This window comes from Mastomys coucha, unplaced genomic scaffold (genome assembly GCF_008632895.1).
Source record: "Mastomys coucha isolate ucsf_1 unplaced genomic scaffold, UCSF_Mcou_1 pScaffold5, whole genome shotgun sequence".
Lineage (NCBI taxonomy): Eukaryota > Metazoa > Chordata > Mammalia > Rodentia > Muridae > Mastomys > Mastomys coucha.
In genome coordinates this window covers 116061809-116081589 of record NW_022196911.1, presented here as the reverse complement: position 1 = coordinate 116081589, position 19781 = coordinate 116061809, and the positions used below count along the sequence as shown (strand labels likewise).

At 52.2% G+C, this 19781-nt stretch overlaps 1 protein-coding gene across 3 annotated transcripts in view; it reads right to left on the bottom strand.

The window, feature by feature from the left end:
* Window positions 1-229: 229 nt before the first annotated feature.
* The window catches only part of Endov (endonuclease V), a 20638-nt gene continuing 1086 nt past the window's right edge, over window positions 230-19781 (bottom strand). For 2 of the 3 annotated variants that reach the window (XM_031352914.1, XM_031352915.1), the window contains exons 3-9: window positions 11638-11772; window positions 11414-11453; window positions 10520-10632; window positions 7642-7710; window positions 7171-7299; window positions 4678-4754; window positions 230-3313 (exon numbers count right to left, since the gene is read on the bottom strand). In XM_031352914.1, the coding sequence (XP_031208774.1) occupies window positions 3139-3313; window positions 4678-4754; window positions 7171-7299; window positions 7642-7710; window positions 10520-10632; window positions 11414-11453; window positions 11638-11772 (738 nt within the window). In that variant the 3' untranslated portion in view covers window positions 230-3138. The remainder of the gene's footprint in view (window positions 3314-4677; window positions 4755-7170; window positions 7300-7641; window positions 7711-10519; window positions 10633-11413; window positions 11454-11637; window positions 11773-19781) is intronic. The other variant, XR_004113394.1, reaches the window with a different exon arrangement.

Here is a 19781-nt window from a genome sequence, read left to right as displayed (position 1 = left end):
CTGGTTGCGGACAGGCAGGGAAGGCTGTGATGCAGACATGGTACAAGTTTGCTCCTCTAAATTTGAGGATGCATGTGGGTCCCCTGCAGGGAACCTGTGCTTCCAATGTTCCAGGTCACTCAAGGAGTCCACCAAGGAAACCACTACATGTGGACCATGGCTGGCCAAGGCAAGAGACAGGACTCTAAAAAGGGCTATATCTAGTGATCACAGGAGTAGAAAAAAAATGGTAATGCATTAAATTTAAGAGTAGCTCCTAAGATCCAGAAGAACTTGAAACACAACCACAAATGACCCAGTTCCACACATGCCCCAACACAGGCAACAGATAAAGGATGTGACGATGCATCTATCCCAGTACATACAAACGGCCGGTGTGCAGAGTGCTGATGCCATTCATCATGAGAAGGCAAGCCAACTCACATCAGGTCACTGCTTCCCACTCACTACTGGGAAGGTAGGGACATGCCTTTGGGGTGGGTGGTGACAGGGTGGTGGGAGGGGCTGCTTCTGTGGGAAGCGTCTTGGGGCTGGGTTTCCTATACAGGAAGAGGCACAGATGCACCCATGAGAACTGGAAAGTTACAAAGGAGCTCTTGATATAGGCTCTGTAGGACACACACATGGGAGTTCAGGGCTGGACAAACCAAATGCAGGACACGAAGTGGTGATCCATGGTGGCCACTGAAGGAGCCTGCAAGCAGGCAAACCACACACGTGCAGCAGCGCAGCTGGGCTGACGGGGTCTTGTAGGGAAGGGCGGGGACTAGAAGCCAGTAGCATAGGGCTGTCTTTGGGACAATAGAAATGCTTCCGGGCAAGAATGGTAATGGCTGCACAAGACAATGAATCCTTTTTGTTTGACAAAGCCTCAGGTCTATGTCCCTCAGCTTGCCTTGAACCCAGGCCCAGAGATTCTCTGGTCTCAGGCTCCCCAGACACTCCACTGTGCAAAAGAAGTTGTATTTTAATGACTGAAAGGATTTTCTTTCAGACTGAATCGCATAAAAGTTGTCTAGAAGCCCCCTTTCAGGCTCCGGCCTGCGCCTCGGGAGAGTGCTCACAGCTTCTGGCTGCACTGGCAGCTTGGAGAGCTACTCTCCAAAGGTGGGCATGGTCGCTCTGTCCAGGTTGAGAAGAGAGTCTGAGTGTTGGAAGGTACCAAGCCGAGCGGCATCCAGTCTGACTTCTGTGTGTCCTGGAGAAGGTCTCCTGTTGAACAGATGAGCCTGGGTGAGCAGGCTGGATCCCCAGCCACACTCTGGTGGCTCACAGGAGTGGGAGGAGAGGAGCTGCCTGTTCAAGTGAGGCCTGGATGGGGACTCGGTAAGCTGTTCTTCCCCACACCTGTGAGGGTGGCCTTAAGGACTGAGGGCTTTGGCTTCTGGGGCCTACTTCTCTAAACAGCTTTCCTTCACCCAAGGATGCTGTGTGCTGGCCCTGTGCAAAGCCCTTAGCCACCTCTCCTTGAGAACCTGGCTGCATGAGAGGCTGGGCAGGCCTTACTCCCCTCCTGACATCGAAGCTTTGCAATGATTCTAGCCATTGTGGTTGAGCTTCAGCCTTTTTGCTTCCCCCACCTCCAAAACCCCCTCCACAACTGTCTTGACAGGGCTTGAGAAGGCAGAAATTTGGAAGTTAGGAAGGCAGATGGTGGGACAGCTGCAGGCCCTCCAGCACTGGTTTCCACAGGAATGCCAGGGAACATGAAGCGTGCGCGCGCGCGCGTATGTGTGTGTGTATGTGTGCACGCGCACAATGTTCATGAAGGGCGGGGAGGGCCAGTGGGTGGATGTGGGTACTGCAGGGTTACCTTCTTGCTCAGACACCCTGGCTGGCCCTGGGGCTCTTGCCCTCGGAGGCTGGCCTACACACCAAGTGTGTGGTGGGGAGGTTGCCTCCTTTTACCCTACACCTCATTTACTTGGTGACAGAACCACATGTATATCTTTATTATATCCAAAACTTGAAACCCCAGGGAGTAGGGATGAGCTGCCAGCTTCATCAGAGACTGCAGCAGCAGGCCTACCCCCAAAAGGTCTTGACAGTCACGATGGACTGACTTGGGAGGGAGGCTCGGCAGCCCAGCTCAGTCCATAGGGTCTGGGTATCATAGGAGAGCCACCCCTCTGTCCTTCCTGTCACTGACCCTCAGCCCATCCTGACCACCCCTCTGTCCTTCCTGTCACTGACCCTCAGCCCATCCTGACCACCCCCTATGGGTAGCTACAGGATTTGGCAGCTAGCTACCATCTGTCACCTCTCCTCCAGGGAGTCTAGGGACTAGGGTGCGGGCCGGAGACATGTCACAGGTGTGTCATCTCTGTGTCCCAGCTCAGCTGCCACTCTGGTGAGCCTAGAATGTGTGTGGGAGGACAGGGTACTGCAGCCATGCTGCTGGCCTGCCTCAGCAGCCCCTTCAAGGCCACCCAGACAAGAAGCCACCAGGCTAGAACAGACCCACCTTCTTAGTGGGATGGGATTTTGACGCTCTCTCTGGTGAGAGGGTGGCAGGAAGAGGAGTGAGGAGCTGAGCCTGGGCCTTTCTCACCATGGGCCTCAACCGGCTTCCCATCTGGCACCCTCTGTGCAGCTGACTCCCCAGCGCCCACTCTTGAGCCCGCTCCAGGATTGAGGCTTTCCCACTGTAGGTCCCTGGAGCTCAGTGGCAGGCAGGCTTAAGGACAGGCACCTTGGGGGCTGCAGCCTGGCTATACCCATGAATGACAGTCTACTGTGGCTAGGATGGTGAAGTAAGAGTGATGCATGAGGATAAAGCCGTAAAGCCAGAACCAGATCTGTATTTGGCAGAGGGAGAAGGGAGGAGCTGCAGGTGCTGGCACAGGCTGCCAACTGCAGGGCCTCTGGGCACCTGAAGCCTGAAGTCCTTCATGTCCTCTTGGTGCTTGTGTGTGCTTCCTGGTCTGGAATGTGGTCCTGCTGGGCATGGTGACCACACTCACTAGCCAGTGATGGAGGAGGCTGGCAGCCACTGGCCCATGCTGGACTAAACTGGCTGCATCCTCCTGAGTTTCAGCCACTGTTGCCTCTGGGGTGTGGTGCTCCACCTGTGGCTGTGGGTGAGGTTCCCATTGCTCCTAGAGATCATCTCAGGGTGGTGATTGGAGGCCAGGGGCCTTAGTCTTCCTGATGCCCCGTTCTCTCCAACTGCTGGTCCTCTTGTTCCTGAAAGCCTGGCTCTGGGTCTTTCCGGTCTGTGCCAGAGCCTCTGCATTCAGGAGGCCTGCCATGATCTGCAGGTGCTCCTAGGCCTCCTTGGGGGCATACATTTGTCCTCTGCTCCTTCTGGCTCCTGGTAATGACACCAAGAAACAGGTAACATAAAAAGCCAGGGTGTATCAGAAGTCCCCTTGTTCTCCAGGGGTCTCTAGAAGGCCTGATGAAGGGCCCAGCTTAGAGGGGCAGGCAGGCAGTCCTCAACTGAGCAGGTGTACTCTGCCCTCAGGATGGCCAAGTTCAATTGTGAATCGGGGTAGGAGCCCAGCTGCCCATTCCTTCAGTTCTCAAACAGAGTAGTGGGCCCAGGAAGAGCCTTTAGCTACCAGGGGAGTGAGCATGAGAGGTGTATCTCTAGCTCCTCAGGCACCACCCAAGACAGGGCCTTTGTGTTTACCTGGGTGCTGAGGCACACCAGAGGCAGGGATCAAGACTGAAGCTACCATATATACCACATTCTATTGCTGATGCTCTCTGTGCCTCAGCTTCCTCACCCATGAAATGGGATCACAGTACCTGTTTCTTGGCAAGACTTCTCCAAGGCCTGTTCTAGTAATACCACCTCGTGTGAAGAGTCCATGCCACCCTGTGCCCCAGCTGAGACTTCTAACTGACAACAGACTCACTTTACTCAAAGCTCGAAGGACACAACTCCTGTGATGGGAGACAGGCATGGGAGGAACTGTGGGAAACAACAGAACCATGCCTGACTCCAAGTCATACGCTTTTCTGGAGAGACCTAGTCTGGACCTCTGGACAGATAAAGTGGAATAGAAAAGGCTAGGCAGCAGTACTGAGTGGTTTTATGTCAGCTTGGCCCAAGCTAAAATCATTTGACAGGAGGGAACCTCAATCGAGAAAATGCCTCCATAAGATCAGGCTGTAGTCAAGCCTGTAGAGCAGAGCATTTTCTTAATTAGTGACTGATGGGGGAGGGTCCAGCACACTGTGGGTGGAGCCATCCCTGGGCTGGTGTCCTGGGTTCTATAAGAAAGCAGGCTGAGCAAACCACAGGAGCAAGCCCGTGAACAGCACCCTCCGTGGCCTCTGCATCAGCTCCTGCCTCCAGGTTCCCGCCCGGTGTGAGTTCCTGTCCTGACTCCTTCCTGTGATGAACAGTGACATAGAAGTTTAAGGCAAACCCTTTCCTGTCCAACTTGCTTTTGGTCATGGTGTTTCCTCACAGCAACAGAAACCCTAACTAGGATAGCAACCATGTTTGGAGGTGGACCTTGGGCCAGCTGAGCCATAGGAGTGGGTTACTATATTTGAAGTCTGTTCTCCTCTGAGGGATCCCCTCCCTATGTCCCCAGCCAGGCCCAGCCTCGCACTGTGGCCCTAAGCTACAACCCTGTATCAAGGACAGGCTGGCCTCACGCACAGCCTGCTGAGGGCGTCCTTCCCACACTCACCTGCTGAGGGCGTCCTTCCCACACTCACCCGTCCTTTCCCTGTGCGGGAGACCCCCCAGGGTGTCCTAGTGTCCTCCGGATGTACTCTCGAGAGCGGATGTCAGCCTGAAGGATACACACAGCTGTAACCAGGCCCTGGGAATGTCTTCCCATCCTAGCAGCCCACACGGGCCTAGCACGTCCTTTGGGGATATCAGCCCCACCAGTTTGTAGTTGACAGAGCTGCTGAGACCCTTGGGCTAAGATGAACAGGCTGAGGGTCCTAGCTTCAGAGCTCTTGCTTTCCCAGGCTGCTCAGCCCTCTTCTTTGACTCACAGACTAAGTGGTTTTTCCCCACTGGCTGTCCCTCTAGGTGTCAGCTATGACACCTGTTCATCTCCAGAAAGTTTGACAAGTTACCATTATAAAAATGGGCTTAGAGACCATAGGTAGGGACACAGAGAGGGACTCAGATCTAAATATAACCCCCCTCCACCTCTAAGGGCCCAGCCTCAGGAAGCCCCTGATCCCAGCTCAGGCTTTAGCTTAGCTTTGGGATCACAAGACTTACAGACTGCAACAACTAATCCTGCAGACAGCTCCTCTTCAGCTAAGGGAAGAAGGCTGTGGGCAGTGGGATGTCCTGGGCTATACCAGAGCAGGGGGAAGGAGGTCCCTAGAGACAGGCACCAACCCCTTCTTGGAGAACTTTGGGGAAGTGGAATTGGGAGGGCGCTCTGCTGAGGGGCCAGAAGATAGGCCAAGAGCCACAGCCAGTCCTGCTGGGCAGGACAGAGCCCTATTCCCTTGCTCCCTGCCAACCCGGGCTCCCAGGGTAGGCCACCACGTGCTCTGCCAGGCTCTCTGTGACAGGCATGCTCTGGCTCCCAGTATTCAAGGTGCTTTGCAGGAGGCTGAGCCCTTACTTAGGACAGAAACCACTCTGGGAAACGCCATGGCTAAGAAAAGCAGGTCTGGGGCTGCACAGCCCTGGGCTGCAGTGCTAAGGGAGGGGCGTCAGTGGCTTTCTCTCATTTGACGGCCAAGATGGAAGGGAAAGGACTTCTGCACGTAGGACACAACTCACAGGCTTGAGAGACCACTGCACCTGTAACTGCAGTAACACTCCAGAGGAGTTCTCGGTTAAAGAGGCCTTCCCTGGGGGATGGCAAGAGCTCACTCCCTCTCAGAGGCAGCCTCTGGGCAGCCTTTCAAAGAGCAGGGCTGAGCACCATAGGAGGCGCAGCTTGCTGCTGCCCCCTGGAGGCCATCTTGTGCATCTGCGGCTCTCCTGAGGGTTCAGCGGAGACAGGCTCTGGCAGAGTCCAGCCTGTAGCCCCTCTGCTGTATGTCCTCCTTCAGACCTCCCGAAGACCTCACAGCCTCTAGAAGGAATGGAGTTGTGGCCTGAAAATCTGTCCCACAGCTGACACAGACAGCTGCTGCTCTAAGTCTTGCTGCTAAGCCCTGGCACTGGACGCCTCCTGCCTCCCTGCTCTGGCTGTGTTGCGTGAATGCATCAAATTCCTCCTGAACCAGGGCTGCTTCTGTTAGTGCCTTTCCAGAGTCTAGACTGTCCTAGCCTCCTATAATGAGTGGTTTTTCCTGGGTTCTCAATCTACAGGCCTCGTTTGGACAGACACCATCATGCGACAGGTGATGCAGAAAAGTGACCGCTACATGCTGGGATCTCAGCTGCGTGCTGCCTTCCTGTAGGGCGAGATGACTGCCTATCAGAGTATTGAACCTCTGGGTCCCTGAACAGCAGCTTAGGTAACAGGCGTCTGCCAGAGCCATGGCCTAGGGTCCCAGCTGGTGTCTTTGGCACCAGCACAAGCCTCTTCAGTGTAGCCATAGAACAACCCTGCCAGAGCCTCTGAGCAAGGGTTGCGTCCCACTGGTCCTGCCTTCAGGCCCTCTCACCAAGGGCCTGGGGCCTGTCCTCCGATGCCTGCAGAGACCCACCCCAAGTGAGACTGTGTGGTTTGTAAGCTTGGCCCAAGGAGTGGAACTATGAGGAGGTGTGGCCTTCCTGGAATAGGTGTGTCATTGTGGGCGTGGGTTTTAGACTCTCACCCAAACTGCCTGGAAGCAGCTGCCTTTGGATCATGATAGAACTCTCAGCTCCTCCAGCACTACGCCTGCCTGGAGGCTGCCATGCTTCCCATCATGATGATAACAGACTGAACCTCTGAACCTCTAAGCCAGCCCCAATTAAATGATTGCCTTTATAAGAATTTCGGGCTGGAGAGATGGCTCAGTGGTTAAGAGGACAGACTGTTCTTCCAGAGGTCCTGAGTTCAATTCCCAGCAACCACATGGTGGCTCACAACCAACTGTAATGGGATCTAATGCCCTCTTCTGGTATATCTGAAAACAGCAACAATGTATTCACATAAATTAAATAAATAAATCTTAAAAAAAAAGTTTCCTTGGTCATGGTGTCTCATCACAGCAATAAAAGACAAACTAAGACAGACTAGGTGACAATGTCAGCCCCCCTCACCCCCCACTTCCCCACTCCCATCACAGCCCCCATACCTGGCGTATAGGTTCTGGGATCCGGAACCTACAGCAGTGGTGGGTGAGGCGCATAGCGACCTCCAGGCTTATTCTGTGGCCCACAGAGACATAGAGGGGCTTGGTGCTGTGGTCATGGCTCTTTAGGGCCTGTGGAAGGAGGGAGGTCAAGCATGGATGGGGCACCGTTGCTGTGGAGCAGGAGTCTGGACTGAGGCTGTGAGGATGTCCTGGATGGCAGGAAGGACTTCATAGGGTACGAGGATTCTGGGGTTGTTGGCCCTCAGGCATCTTCAGGTAGCACATGGGGTGAGGGTAGCCAGAGGACAATGTGACACAGCATACCCTGGTTGGTCGCAGGATATGTAGGGAACAGGGTCCAGCCCACACAGAGTGCATGTGTGCATGTGTGCATGAGCTGCCTTGAGCTGCCTTGTGGCATGGCCTAGTTGGCTCCCAGTCTGGACAGGGCACAGTTTTCTGGGCACTCACCATTCCCAGGACAGTCCCAGAGTTGCCTATCAGAGGAAATGTGTCTCCCCCAGTCTGCAGGAGCACAACCTGGGAAACAGAGAAAAAAACTGTAAAAATACCTTATTAAAATTGTGTATCGCAGGAACGCTAATGCACACCTTTAGTCTCAGCACCAGACAGACAGAGGGCAGAGCTCTGTGAGTTTGAGGCCAAACATGACTACACAGTGAGACCTCCATCTCACAAACAAACAAAATTCTCAAGCAAAAGAGCAGGCAGGCTGGCTACACCATCCTCAGGAGCATCATTCGCCTTCTTTGAGAAGGAGGCTTATTGGTCTGGGGCTCACCAAGAGGCCTTTCTGCCGTCTTGATGCTGGGATAACAAGCATGACCCACCATGCTCAGCACTTTTTACATGGCTAATGGGAATCAACCTCAAGTCTTTATATGCAAGACAAGCACTTTACTGGCCGAGCCATCCCTCAACCCATTGTCCCTTCTCAAACAGCTGAAGGGAAGCTTGATTCTTTAAAAGATTATTTTTAAGAACAGTGCATGTGAGGGCAGGTGCTCAGGAAGCTAGGGCATCAGATTGCTGGGAGCTGGAGTTAGACATGGTTGTCAGTGACGCAACACAGGTGCTGGGAGCCCAGTGTGGGTTGGTCCTCTGCAAGAGCAGGACATACTCTAACTCTTGAGCCATCTCTTCAACCCATCAAACTTCACATGGCCTAAGTAGCCATGTGAGAGCTTCATTTGGCTAGGTGCCCTCCCACCCCCCACAGGTCTACACCTCAAAGGCCACACTGAGTATGTCAGTGACTGTGCTGAGGTCACTGTCATGAGGTTCCATCTATCCTGGCAACTGGAGCTTAGGAAAAGGGTTGTGGTTAGCCAAGGCACCAAGAGGCAGGCAGAGGGCACACAGGTGACACTGGGCACAGCAGTCCATATCCAAGCTCAAGATGCCACCTCCTGAATGCTTCCTCTCCAGCTAGGGGCTTGGCACAAGTCAACTCACAGCCCCTTTCTTATGGATGGGGAGGACCAGCACATCCACCCATCAGCACATCCATCTATCCATCAGCACATCCATCCATCCATCAGCACATCCATCCATCCATCAGCACATCCATCCATCTATCAGCACATCCATCCATCCATCCATCAGCACATCCATCCACCCATCAGCACATCCATCCACCCATCAGCACATCCACCCATCAGCACATCCATCTATCCACCAGCACATCCATCCATCCATCAGCACATCCATCCACCCATCAGCACATCCATCCATCCATCCATCAGCACATCCATCTACCCATCAGCATATCCATCCACCCATCAGCACATCCACCCATCAGCACATCCATCCATCCATCAGCATATCCATCCATCCATCAATCAGCACATCCATCCATTAGCATATCCATCCATCAGCACATCCATCCATCCATCAGCACATCCATCCACCCATCAGCACATCCATCCATCCATCAGCACATCCATCCATCCATCAGCACATCCATCCATCAGCACATCCATCTATCAGCACACCCATCCATCCATCAGCACATCTATCCATCCATCAGCACATCCACCCATCAGCACATCCATCCATCCATCAGCACATCCACCCATCAATCAGCACATCCATCCATCCATTAGCACATCCATCCATTCATCAGCACATCCACCCATCAGCACATCCATCCATCCATCAGCACATCCACCCATCAATCAGCACATCCATCCATCCATCAGCACATCCATCCATCCATCAGCACATCCATCCATCAGCATATCCATCCATCCATCAGCACACCCATCCATCAGCACATCCATCCATCCATCAGCACATCCACCCATCAGCACATCCATCCATCCATCCATCAGCACATCCATCCATCCATCAATCAGCACATCCATCCATCAGCACACCCATCCATCAGCACATCCATCCATCAGCACATCCATCCATCCATCAGCACACCCATCCATCAGCACATCCAACCATCCATCAGCACATCCACCCATCAGCACATCCATCCACCCATCAGCACATCCATCCATCCATCAATCAGCACATCCATCCATCCATCAGCATACCCATCCATCAGCACATCCATCCATCCATCCATCAGCACATCCATCCATCCATCAGCACACCCATCCATCAGCACATCCATCCATCCATCAGCACATCCACCCATCAGCACATCCATCAGCACATCCATCCATCCATCAGCACATTCATCCATCAGCACATCCATCTATCAGGCTGCCATGAGTGGACCTGAGTCTTTCCCTCCGCCAGCTCAACAGACAACTCTCTACACAGGCTCCTGGGAGCTAGGAAAGAGACGGTCAGGTTTCTTGGAACTTGTCCTGTGGGATAAACATTATGTTAATGGCTTTCCTTAGATGAGGATGGCACACCCACTGTGAGGATTATGGGGTAGAAAATGGCGCAGTGGAGGTGGAGCAAGGGCCACAGCCAGGATGACAGTAAGCAGGGACTGGAGGCTGGCTGTGTGGAGGGAAGAAGGTCGCTAGTGTGAGGTGGAAACCTAGAAAGCCTGTCCCCAGGGGCTGGAAGGCGTGGCCCTGCGTGCATGCAGTACTGGCAGAGGCAAGGAAGCAGGGGAGATAAACGTGGTGGGAGGTGCCTGGGAATAGAACTGTGAGCCACTGCTCCAACTGCCTACAGGCACTTGGAAGACAGTGCCTAGGGAAAAGTGGGTCTGATTCCAGGCAAGACACCACTGACGTGAGTGTGCCAGCAGGCCAAGCTGGATCTGAGGTGCTGCAAGAGGAGGCCAAGCATGTGCCACAGGGCTAACACAGGCACACACTGGTTGAGTCACATGAAGTTCCAAAGCCCCCCTCACCTTCTCCTTGTGCAGGGCATTGTTCTCCAGTCCATCCACCTGCAGGAGCTTCTTGGCCACGCCGATGCAGGGCAGCTCTGTAAGGACACCAAGGTGGCAGGCCACCCCGAAGCCTGCAAGGGAGCAAAGGGAGAGAGTAGGGTGGTGGGGATGGGATGGGGAGCCAACTTCAAAAAAAAAAATCTCTCATCTATAGACAGACTCTTGGGCCAAACTGACTGTACTCTGAGTGGGCCCTCTGTCCTGACAGCACCAGTGTCAAGGAGCATTGTGGGAAGCCTCCCTCCTCTGACAGCATGGCTGAACTAAGGCACATGCATCCTTGTGACCCTTCACTCTCTTCCATCTACTGCTGTCTTCAGGCCTCTGCATGGACTGGTAACCTATGGTTTGGGCCTTCTGTCAGGGGACCTGGATCACAGTGGCTGGGAACATACACCCAGGAGTGGCCTGCTGGCCCAGAACTGCTGTCTAGATTAGCATGTGTCTGTCTTTTGGCTCTGGGCTCATGGTTTCTAGCCAGACCCCTCTCATTCCTGATGGCTATGAAGGCCAATAGCTCCCTCATGCCCTACCTGCGAGGGCCACTGTACTCTTCCTCAGGACAGAGTGCCCTGGCATGCACAGGGACAAAGCCTGCCAGGTAGCTCAGGGCCAGTGTGTGAATGGAGGTGACCTGAGCTCAGTCATCAATCTTTAGTCATCAGGTAGGCCTAGAGGAGGTACTGGGAACTGGCCAGTGTAAGGTACCATGGGAGGCAAGTGGGTCCAAAGAGGTGGGGTGAGAGGAGGGCCTCTTGTGGGCAGAAAACGCTCTAGTCTCTCATGGCACCCGTCATGGCACCCGTCATGGCGCCCGTCATGGCACCCGTCTGACTCTTTTAGGAGTATTACCTCGTTGGTGAAGCACCCCGTTTCCATCCACAAGAAGGACCTACAGAGCCACAGGGGAGTCAGTCAGCTGGGCTGTCCTGGAGCAGCGAGAAGGGGACATAGCAACAGGGGTCCTGGTTTTTGAAAATCTTATCCCCTTCCTTCTATGAGTGGCAGTGGCCTGAGGCCACCTTCCCTCCCTAGGCACAAGCAGAGGGATTCTCCTCACCTTAGGAGCCACCTACCTGGGGCATGAGGTCTGGTTCCTTCTCTTGAAGCCGCTGTACCAACTCCACCAGGAAAGGTACCTCTCGGAAGGCCAGAAAGCCTGACACATAGGGGGCCTTCAGGCCAACCATGCGGCTGTCCTCATACACCACCTGACAGCAAGGCCACAGGTGCAGGTCAGATGCTGGCTGCAACCACCTGTTCCATTTCATTCCTCTGCCTCCCATCCATGGCTTCCACGTGTGGCCAGGATGAGCCCAGGATTTGAAAGACAGGGTGAAATGATCCACCTGCAAGTGGGTGCTGGAGAGTCAACTTAAATTTCATCTTACAGGAGCTTGCATGGGACGTGGTATGGATGAGAGTCCCCAAGACCAAGACCTAGTGTACAGGGAATACCCTTAGGGCCTGGTGTGTATGAGGAGCAGCATCTCCGGTGAATTTCACCTCTTTCAGGAGCTTGGCTGAGGCGATGGCCAGCCTCAGGCCCATAGGCTCCCTGTACTCCTGGCTCATTCCTTGTCAGTGTGAGCTGACCACCTAAAAGGATGCTGATGGCTCAGAGTACACCTCAGAAGAACCATGGGGGGAAGGCCAGGCAAGTAGGACAGGGCTCTGAAATCTTCAGAACATTTTGGAGATGGGCAAGGGATGCCTTTAGAGCCAGGCAAGCTGCGAGAACAGAGCCCCAAAGAATGGGAAAGTCGGGAGAGCTCAGGACAGGAGGTCTTGTGCATTCTGTGAGGAGGTGGGGAGGAAGGAGGGGACCAGATGGCTTTCAGGAGGAGCTGGGGACAACCCAGGGCCTTTCTTAGGTCTTCTCTAGCGGGAAGACGAGTTTTCAAACTAGAAGCACTTGATCACCTTATGGCCAGCTTCTCAACTGAGCCCTAAGGTACTCTGCACACAGCACAGGGTAGTGACCGTGGGCCTCCATCAGCCTCACAGCACAGGGTAGTGACCGTGGGCCTCCATCAGCCTCACAGCACAGGGTAGTGACCGTGGGCTTCCATCAGCCTCACTGCACAGGGTAGTGACTGTGGGCCTCCATCAGCCTCACTGCACAGGGTAGTGACTGTGGGCCTCCATCAGCCTCACAGGCCTGCTGTGCAGACCCACTCTTACCCTCCCCCACCCAGGCTCTCCATGGGAGCTTCCCGACCACAATTCCCAAGGGGCCCTGAGGCTGTATCTGCACCTAATTACACCTAGAGAACCGGCTGTTGGCACCGGGGCTTGGCCTCCAACACTTTCACCAAGGAATCAGGGAGAAAGTTCTCAAAGCTGCAATGACTCCAGGTGAGGTGTTCACTCAGAATCTGACTAAGACAGCAAAGGATGGAGACAAGCACAACTGATCCAAATGCAGTGCTGTAGATCCCAGGCCCCACCGAGAGACACACCCACAAGAGCCCCTGCCCCTAAGGCTCGGAGACAACTGAGAACAGTGTAAGAGCTGGATGAATGTGTTTGCTGTGAGACTGTGCCTCCTAGGAATGTCAGAAGCTGCAGCTGTGAATTCCCACCAACATGGCTGCCTTAATGACCTGCAGGTGGATTACACCGACAGACATGCTGACAGGGACAAGGGAGAGCTCAGAAGGCCTCAGCCCTAGACAAAGAACCAGAGGCCACTGAAGAATGCTGGGAGCAGGAGAGATAAGAGTTTAGTTTCCCCGGGGAAGAGCACACCTCTTTGGTTAACCAATGGTCAACCCTGAAATCACACACATACAAGAACATTCCACAGAGAGCAGTGAGGAGGTAATCGGGAGAGTTTGTAGGGCGTGAAGGGAAAGGGGAAGATTTGCAATCACATTGTAATACCAAAAAATGATTACGGAAAATGCTTACAGTCTCTTAAGCTCAACTTACACAGATGTGTGTGGACATAAGACTCATAGACCCACATGAACCTTACTGCACTGGGTGAACTATAATTGCTGGATGACTGCATGAAGTTATGTAGGTACGTTTGGTGTGAGGTGCAGAGATGGTTCCTGCTGACAGCATCCCTAAGGGCCACCATCAAATGAGGCAGCGTAAGTTACTGTGGCCTTGGGGACAGAGCACACAGGAAGCAGCTGACAGGAGGAGGGTGGGGAGACTCCTTCCTTCAGGCGTTGCTGCCAGGACAGCACTCATGTGTTGCGGTCCTTCAGCTGCAAAACATCGTAGCCTGCCACGGGAGACTCAACTCACGCCTGCTGTGCCTGAACCAAAGACTCACTACTACGAGTTCCGCCTTTGAGGACTCCAGAGCAGGCACGTATACAGCCTGAGGACATCTGTAGTTGACCTCCTCCCCCACTGTGGACTGTGCCTCCAGCCTTTCCCGGGAGCTGAGACCTGCCGGACGCCCGGAGTCTCCACCTTCAGCCCAGCAGCTAGCTTCCCTTGGACTTCCCCCTTGACTTTTTTTGGATTCTTCCTGACTCCTCCAGAATTGCTTATGTTATTCAAATGTCATTGTAACCTAGAGATTCAGTTTGCTCTCTTGTATATAAATGCTGAAACCCCAAAGTAAAGACGAGCCTTGATTGGAAACCCTCAACTTGGCTTCGTGTCCTTTTGTTTTCGAACTCTGTGTTTCAGGTCTCCTTTCTCCCTTCGGTCGAGGCAGAACCCGGTTCATGAAACTGCAGGTCAATTTCACTCATGAGGAAACCTCAGACAGAGAAGCCTCTTCTTCACACAGAAAAGGATGCACTGGGTACAGATGGCTAGCTATGGGAGGAGCTAACCCATAGCCGCCATCTGTCAAGGACACCGAGGGAAGACTTCACGACCATCTAAAGGCAGTCACTAATTCTCCAAGCAGGGCTAGCTTCTGGGGACCTGCTGTGGGAGATGGCTTTCCCCAGTAAGTGGGCTGTGGCTCTGGAATGGTATTTAACAGCCTTGCTGTGACTTTACATTTTACAAAACTCCAGAGTGTGTAACTGGTGAGTTCTGGTGTCTCCAGCATTATGATCTAACTTTACATATTTTGTTTACTGTACGAGTGTTTTGTCTGCATGTCTGTAAGCACACCATATGTGTGGCGTCCTTGGAGGCCAGAAGAGAGCCATGGGATTCCCCAGAACTAAGTTACAGAAGGTGTGAGATGCCATGTGGTGCTGAGCACTGAACGCAGCAGGCCCCCAAATCTAACTTTAGAACATCTCTTCCATCTCACTGATTAGTCCTAAGTACCAGTTATGCCTCTCCGAGCCATGCTCAGCTTTAGTGTGATGACATTGGTTTCTTAAGAGGGGTTGGAGAGATAGCTTAATGGTTTGAGCACTGGCTGCTCTTCCACAGGACCTGGGTTCAATTCCCAGTACCCACATGGAGGCTGACAACCACAATTGTCTATAACTCTTGTTTCAGGAAATCAAACACCCTCTTCTGGTCTCCATGGACATCAGGCATGTACACAGTGCACAGACATACATGTAGACAAAATACACATAAAAAATTTTTAAAATCACTTAAGAGAGATACCTCTGGGTATGTCTGTGAGAACATTTTCAGAGAGGTTCAACTCAAGAGGAAAGATCCACCTGAGTGTGGGCGGCACCATTCCGTGGGCTGGGGTCCAGGACTAAATTCAAGAAGAGAGCACTAAGCACTGGCATTCCGTTTTCTCTCCTTCCTGGTCTGCTGGGACATGAGCAAGCAGCCTTGCACACTCGCAGCCACAGTTTCCCTGCCGCACCCTCAAACCACAAGCAAGATCAATCCTTCCATGCTTTCTGTCATGTGTACGTGACTAATGTGCTTTGGTGACCATGGATCTACATGCTTTAGGAGCCTGCATGTGCAATCTGTGTCTCTCAACACACTGCCAGGTGAGCCATGGTTGGGCAACTGGGAACCAGTGGGCCACACTCCTCCAAAACTCTTCCTGACTTAAAGACTACAAGAAGCAAATGCTAACTGGACGAGCAGGCTCTGCTTGGTGCCAGGCTACAAAACAACTGTGGCATACGGTTGTGGCATACGTGGCATACCACCCTCAAGAATCCTCAGTGAGAGGGGAAAGATGGATCGCTGCCGGGGAGGTTCACATGGGTGAGAAATGTTATAACAGCAGGTACACTAAACTCCATAGGGCTTAAAGCCACAAGCCTGGGTGTTTGAGGTTGCACAGGGGAAAAGCTGGAAGATGGAAGATGGCATTCTGTGTCAGTTGCTTCCTATACAACTTTTTTTTTTTTTTTTTTTTTTTAAAGACAGGGTTTCTCTGTGAGCCAGATAGCCCTGGCTGTCCTGGAACTCACTCTGTAGACAAGACTAGCCTTGAAGTCAAAGATCTGCCTGTCTCTTCCTCCCAAGTGCTGGGATGCAAGGCATGCACCACCACAAGGCCCTCCTATATGATTCTTAACAGTTGGCATTAATACCATCCTATTCTAGTTATCTTTCTGTTGCAGTGATAAAACACTCAGACCAGAAGCAAATTGGGGAGAAAAGGTTCATGTCAACTTACACCTTCAAGTCACAGTCCACCACTACGTCAGTGGGAACTCAAGCAGGAACTGAGGCGAAACCATGGAGCAACACTACTCACTGAGCTAGCTCTCTTATACAGCCCAGGCCCACCTGCCTGGGGACACTGATATCCAGAGGGGGCTGGGCCCTCTCATCTCAATAATCAATCAAGGCAATCTCTCACAGACATGGCCACAGGTCCATCTGAGACCATTCTACTATTGACCTTCTCCTCCCTATTTCAAGGTGACACTACATTGTGTCAAGTGTTACAATCTAGTCAAGCGACAATAGGAACTAACTAGACAATCTTTCTATGTCGGAAGGAGACAAAGGAGGAAGGGTAGGGTGGGAGCGGTAGACCCAGGGTGTCCACATGAGCCACTATTGCCGCTGTCCCTTCCCTTACTCACTACATATCATAGAGAATATCCAGGGCCCCATAAGAATATGAGCCCTACTTCCACATACCTACCTCTGAGCACAGGCCTTTGCACTTGTGCTGAACTGGAACTTAAAGGGGCCTTTGGGGCAAGGTGAAAAGCCATAGAGGCAAGGAGAATGTGCTGCTTTTGGAGGAGTGATGGGAAACAGTAAAGCTGGTTGCAGCCAAGGCTTCCTGAGTGGCCGACTAGAGAAACCACAGGACTGTTCATGCGTGCACACTATCTATCTAGAGAGGATCTCAGTGTCTTACACATACACAGGCAAGTCATGATTCACTATCTACCTAGAGAGGATCTCAGTGTCTTACACACACACAGGCAAGTCATGATTCACTATCTATCTAGAGAGGATCTCAGTGTCTTACACACACACAGGCAAGTCATGATTCCTGGCATCAGGACTCACACTCTGGAGATAGAGACAAGCTAAGTTCATTTTTGTATGACAAGGGAGAGGGTCAGCTCTTTAAATTCATATGCTGACATTTTAACACACAAGGTGAGATTGTATTAAGAAGAGGGTAGCATGAGTGAGGACACAGGAAGTGTAAGAGGCCCCAGACCCTAGCACAGCAGACTCCATGAAGACAACAACATTTAGGCTTCAAAACTCAGCATGTAAACAGCCCAAGATGACAAAACCAAAACAAAGGCCTAAGCCATCAATGTCCATACCGTTCTAGGAAAGTTTCAAAATGAACTAAGCTTGCTTGTTAACTTCTGTAGCTCCACTTCTAACTGTTCTTGTTAACTGAAGTATACCCACCCAGAAGACGGCTTTTGTGCTGAGAAAGGCTCAGCGCTACACTGACATCCCACACACCCAGTATAGAGGCCAGCTGGTTAATACTTTCTATGGCTCAAAGCCATGTCCGAGCAATCTTCTCTGGTGACTACCCCACAACAGCAGAACTGGCAGAACCCGGAGAAGGGCTTGTCTGGATCTGAAAGTCTCAGAACCCCACGGTCTCATCCTACTACCCGACCTCGGACCTTCCAGTTTTCACGGCTGTGAGAAATACTCACATGCAAGTGACCCAGCCAGAGGCAGTCTGCTCTGTCTGACCACAGACTGGAAAAGGGTGCTGAGAGACAACTCTGGTCTTGTGGGATGAAGGAGGCTAACTAGAGTAAGTAATGTCTAACCTGGGCTCTACAGGAAGTAGGAGCCAGACAGGTGAGGACCACTCTAGGAGAAGTGTGCCTACAAAGAAAGGCCACCAGACCCACTTGAAGGACTTAAAGCTCCAAAGAATAGTGTTTTGGAAGTGCCGAAGGCAGTGGTGGAAGGTGAACCATCAGGCTTATACCAAGCAGACAACAGAGCCCGAGAGGCCTCTAAGTCACATTAACAAGTATGAACTTTATTAACCACAGATTGTGGGAAGAGCACCGAGGTTTACTGCCGTTGTCTTAAGACAGGGTCTCATGTAGCCCAGGCTGGGATCGAGCTTTGCTCCTCCTGCCGTAGCTCTCAAGTGCCAAGATTACAGGGGTGTGTGCTGCCATGCCAAGAGAAGGAAGTTTTAAGGGGGCCTGTGATTGGATCACGCCTGCTTTGTACAAAAACTGCCCTCTTATTCATGGAGACAAAGAACAACTCTTGAGGCAGGGGGGCTTGTGAAGAAACAGGAAGTAGCCTACAGAATGGGTGACTGGCATATGTGCAAAGGACAGAGAGGAAGCTCTGAAGAGGTGGAAGACACAGAATTGGGAGGAGCTGGAGAATACTGTGTGGAAGACAATATGGATGAAGTATAATAATGAACATATATGAAAAAAATTTTTTTTTGGTTTTTCAAGACAGGGTTTCTCTGTGTTGCCCTGTCCGTCCTGGAAATCACTTTGTGGACCAGGCTAGCCATGAACTCTCAGAGAGATCCACCTGCCTCTGTCTTCCAATTGCTGGGATTAAAGGTATGTGCAACCATATCTGGCTGAAAAATATCTTTTTTATTTTAGCTCAAAAAATTAAAAATAACTTTAAAAATGGCGCTATTGTGAGACAAGATGTAAAGCAAGAGGTCTAGGAAGGTAGAGACTTTCTGCTTGTCAAACCTGTGGTGTGTGCTATGTGCCACTGAGGTGAGCACCCCAAGATGACAACCATAGTCCCTGAGAGGTGCACCACAAAAGCCATCAAGGCTGAGGAAGGCCCTTTCTTCCTGATTCAGGCTACAGCTGCAGCAGTAAAATGCCCCACAGGAGCTGTCCAAAATGGGGGCTCCTGTCAAAATGGAGGCCCCATGGCCATCACAAGAGCTGTCCACGGTGGTGCACTTCTTCTTGCTTCTCAGCAGGAGCTGCCCTTAGGAGCTGTCCACAGTGGCAGCACCTCTCCAGCCTCCCCAGCAGCCTCAGAGATGACGCCTCAGCAAAAGCTAGCTTCTACTTCTCCCACCCTAAGCCATGGGCCCTAACACGGGGAAAAGGAGATGAAAAAACCCACCAATCTCTGAGCCTACCCAAGCTCAGGACTTGAAATTCCACAAATTCTTACTCTGGTAATCTCTGCCCTGAGAAGCTCTGTGCCCTCAGAAATCCTATAAAAGCACTGCCTGCCCCTTTGTTCAGTTTCTTGCTGTCCGCTCCTGAGCATATAGGGCAGCCATCCCTGGATTAGGCCCTCCTCCTCCTGGATTCTTCCCTCCCCAAATCTCTTTCATAAGATTTCCTGCCTGATGTAACTCTCCTTTCAGAGGAAGCCAAGAAGAAAAGAAGCAAGGGAGAGAAGAGAAGTGGAGAAAGAGCGGGGCTGAGGCTCTGGAGCTCCTCAGTTCAGCTGGGGATACCCTCCCCTGGAAACTGCAACGCCTCTGAGGCTTCCTCTCAGAGCTATGTGGTTCCTGGGCTCCCATGTCTCCTGATACCCTTCCACTGGGACACTGTCCCACCTCAGAGCTGTGTGGTTCCTGGGTCCCCATGTCTCACGATGCCCTTCCATTGGGATACCTTCTCCCCTCAGAATTTTAAAGGTCTCTGGGCTTCCGAGTCCCAGGCTACCCTCCCACCTGATCAGAAACACAACAACCAGACCAGGAATTATCTGTTGATCCTTTAAAAATTACTTTTAATTCACCATTTGTGTAGATATATGTAGACTTGTGGGAGTTTATGTACACCACATGCATCCTGGTGTCCATATTTCCTCAGCTTTTTGCTTTTAAAAAAATTTTCGGGCTGGAGAGATGGCTCAGCGGTTAAGAGCACTGACTGCTCTTCCGAAGGTCCTGAGTTCA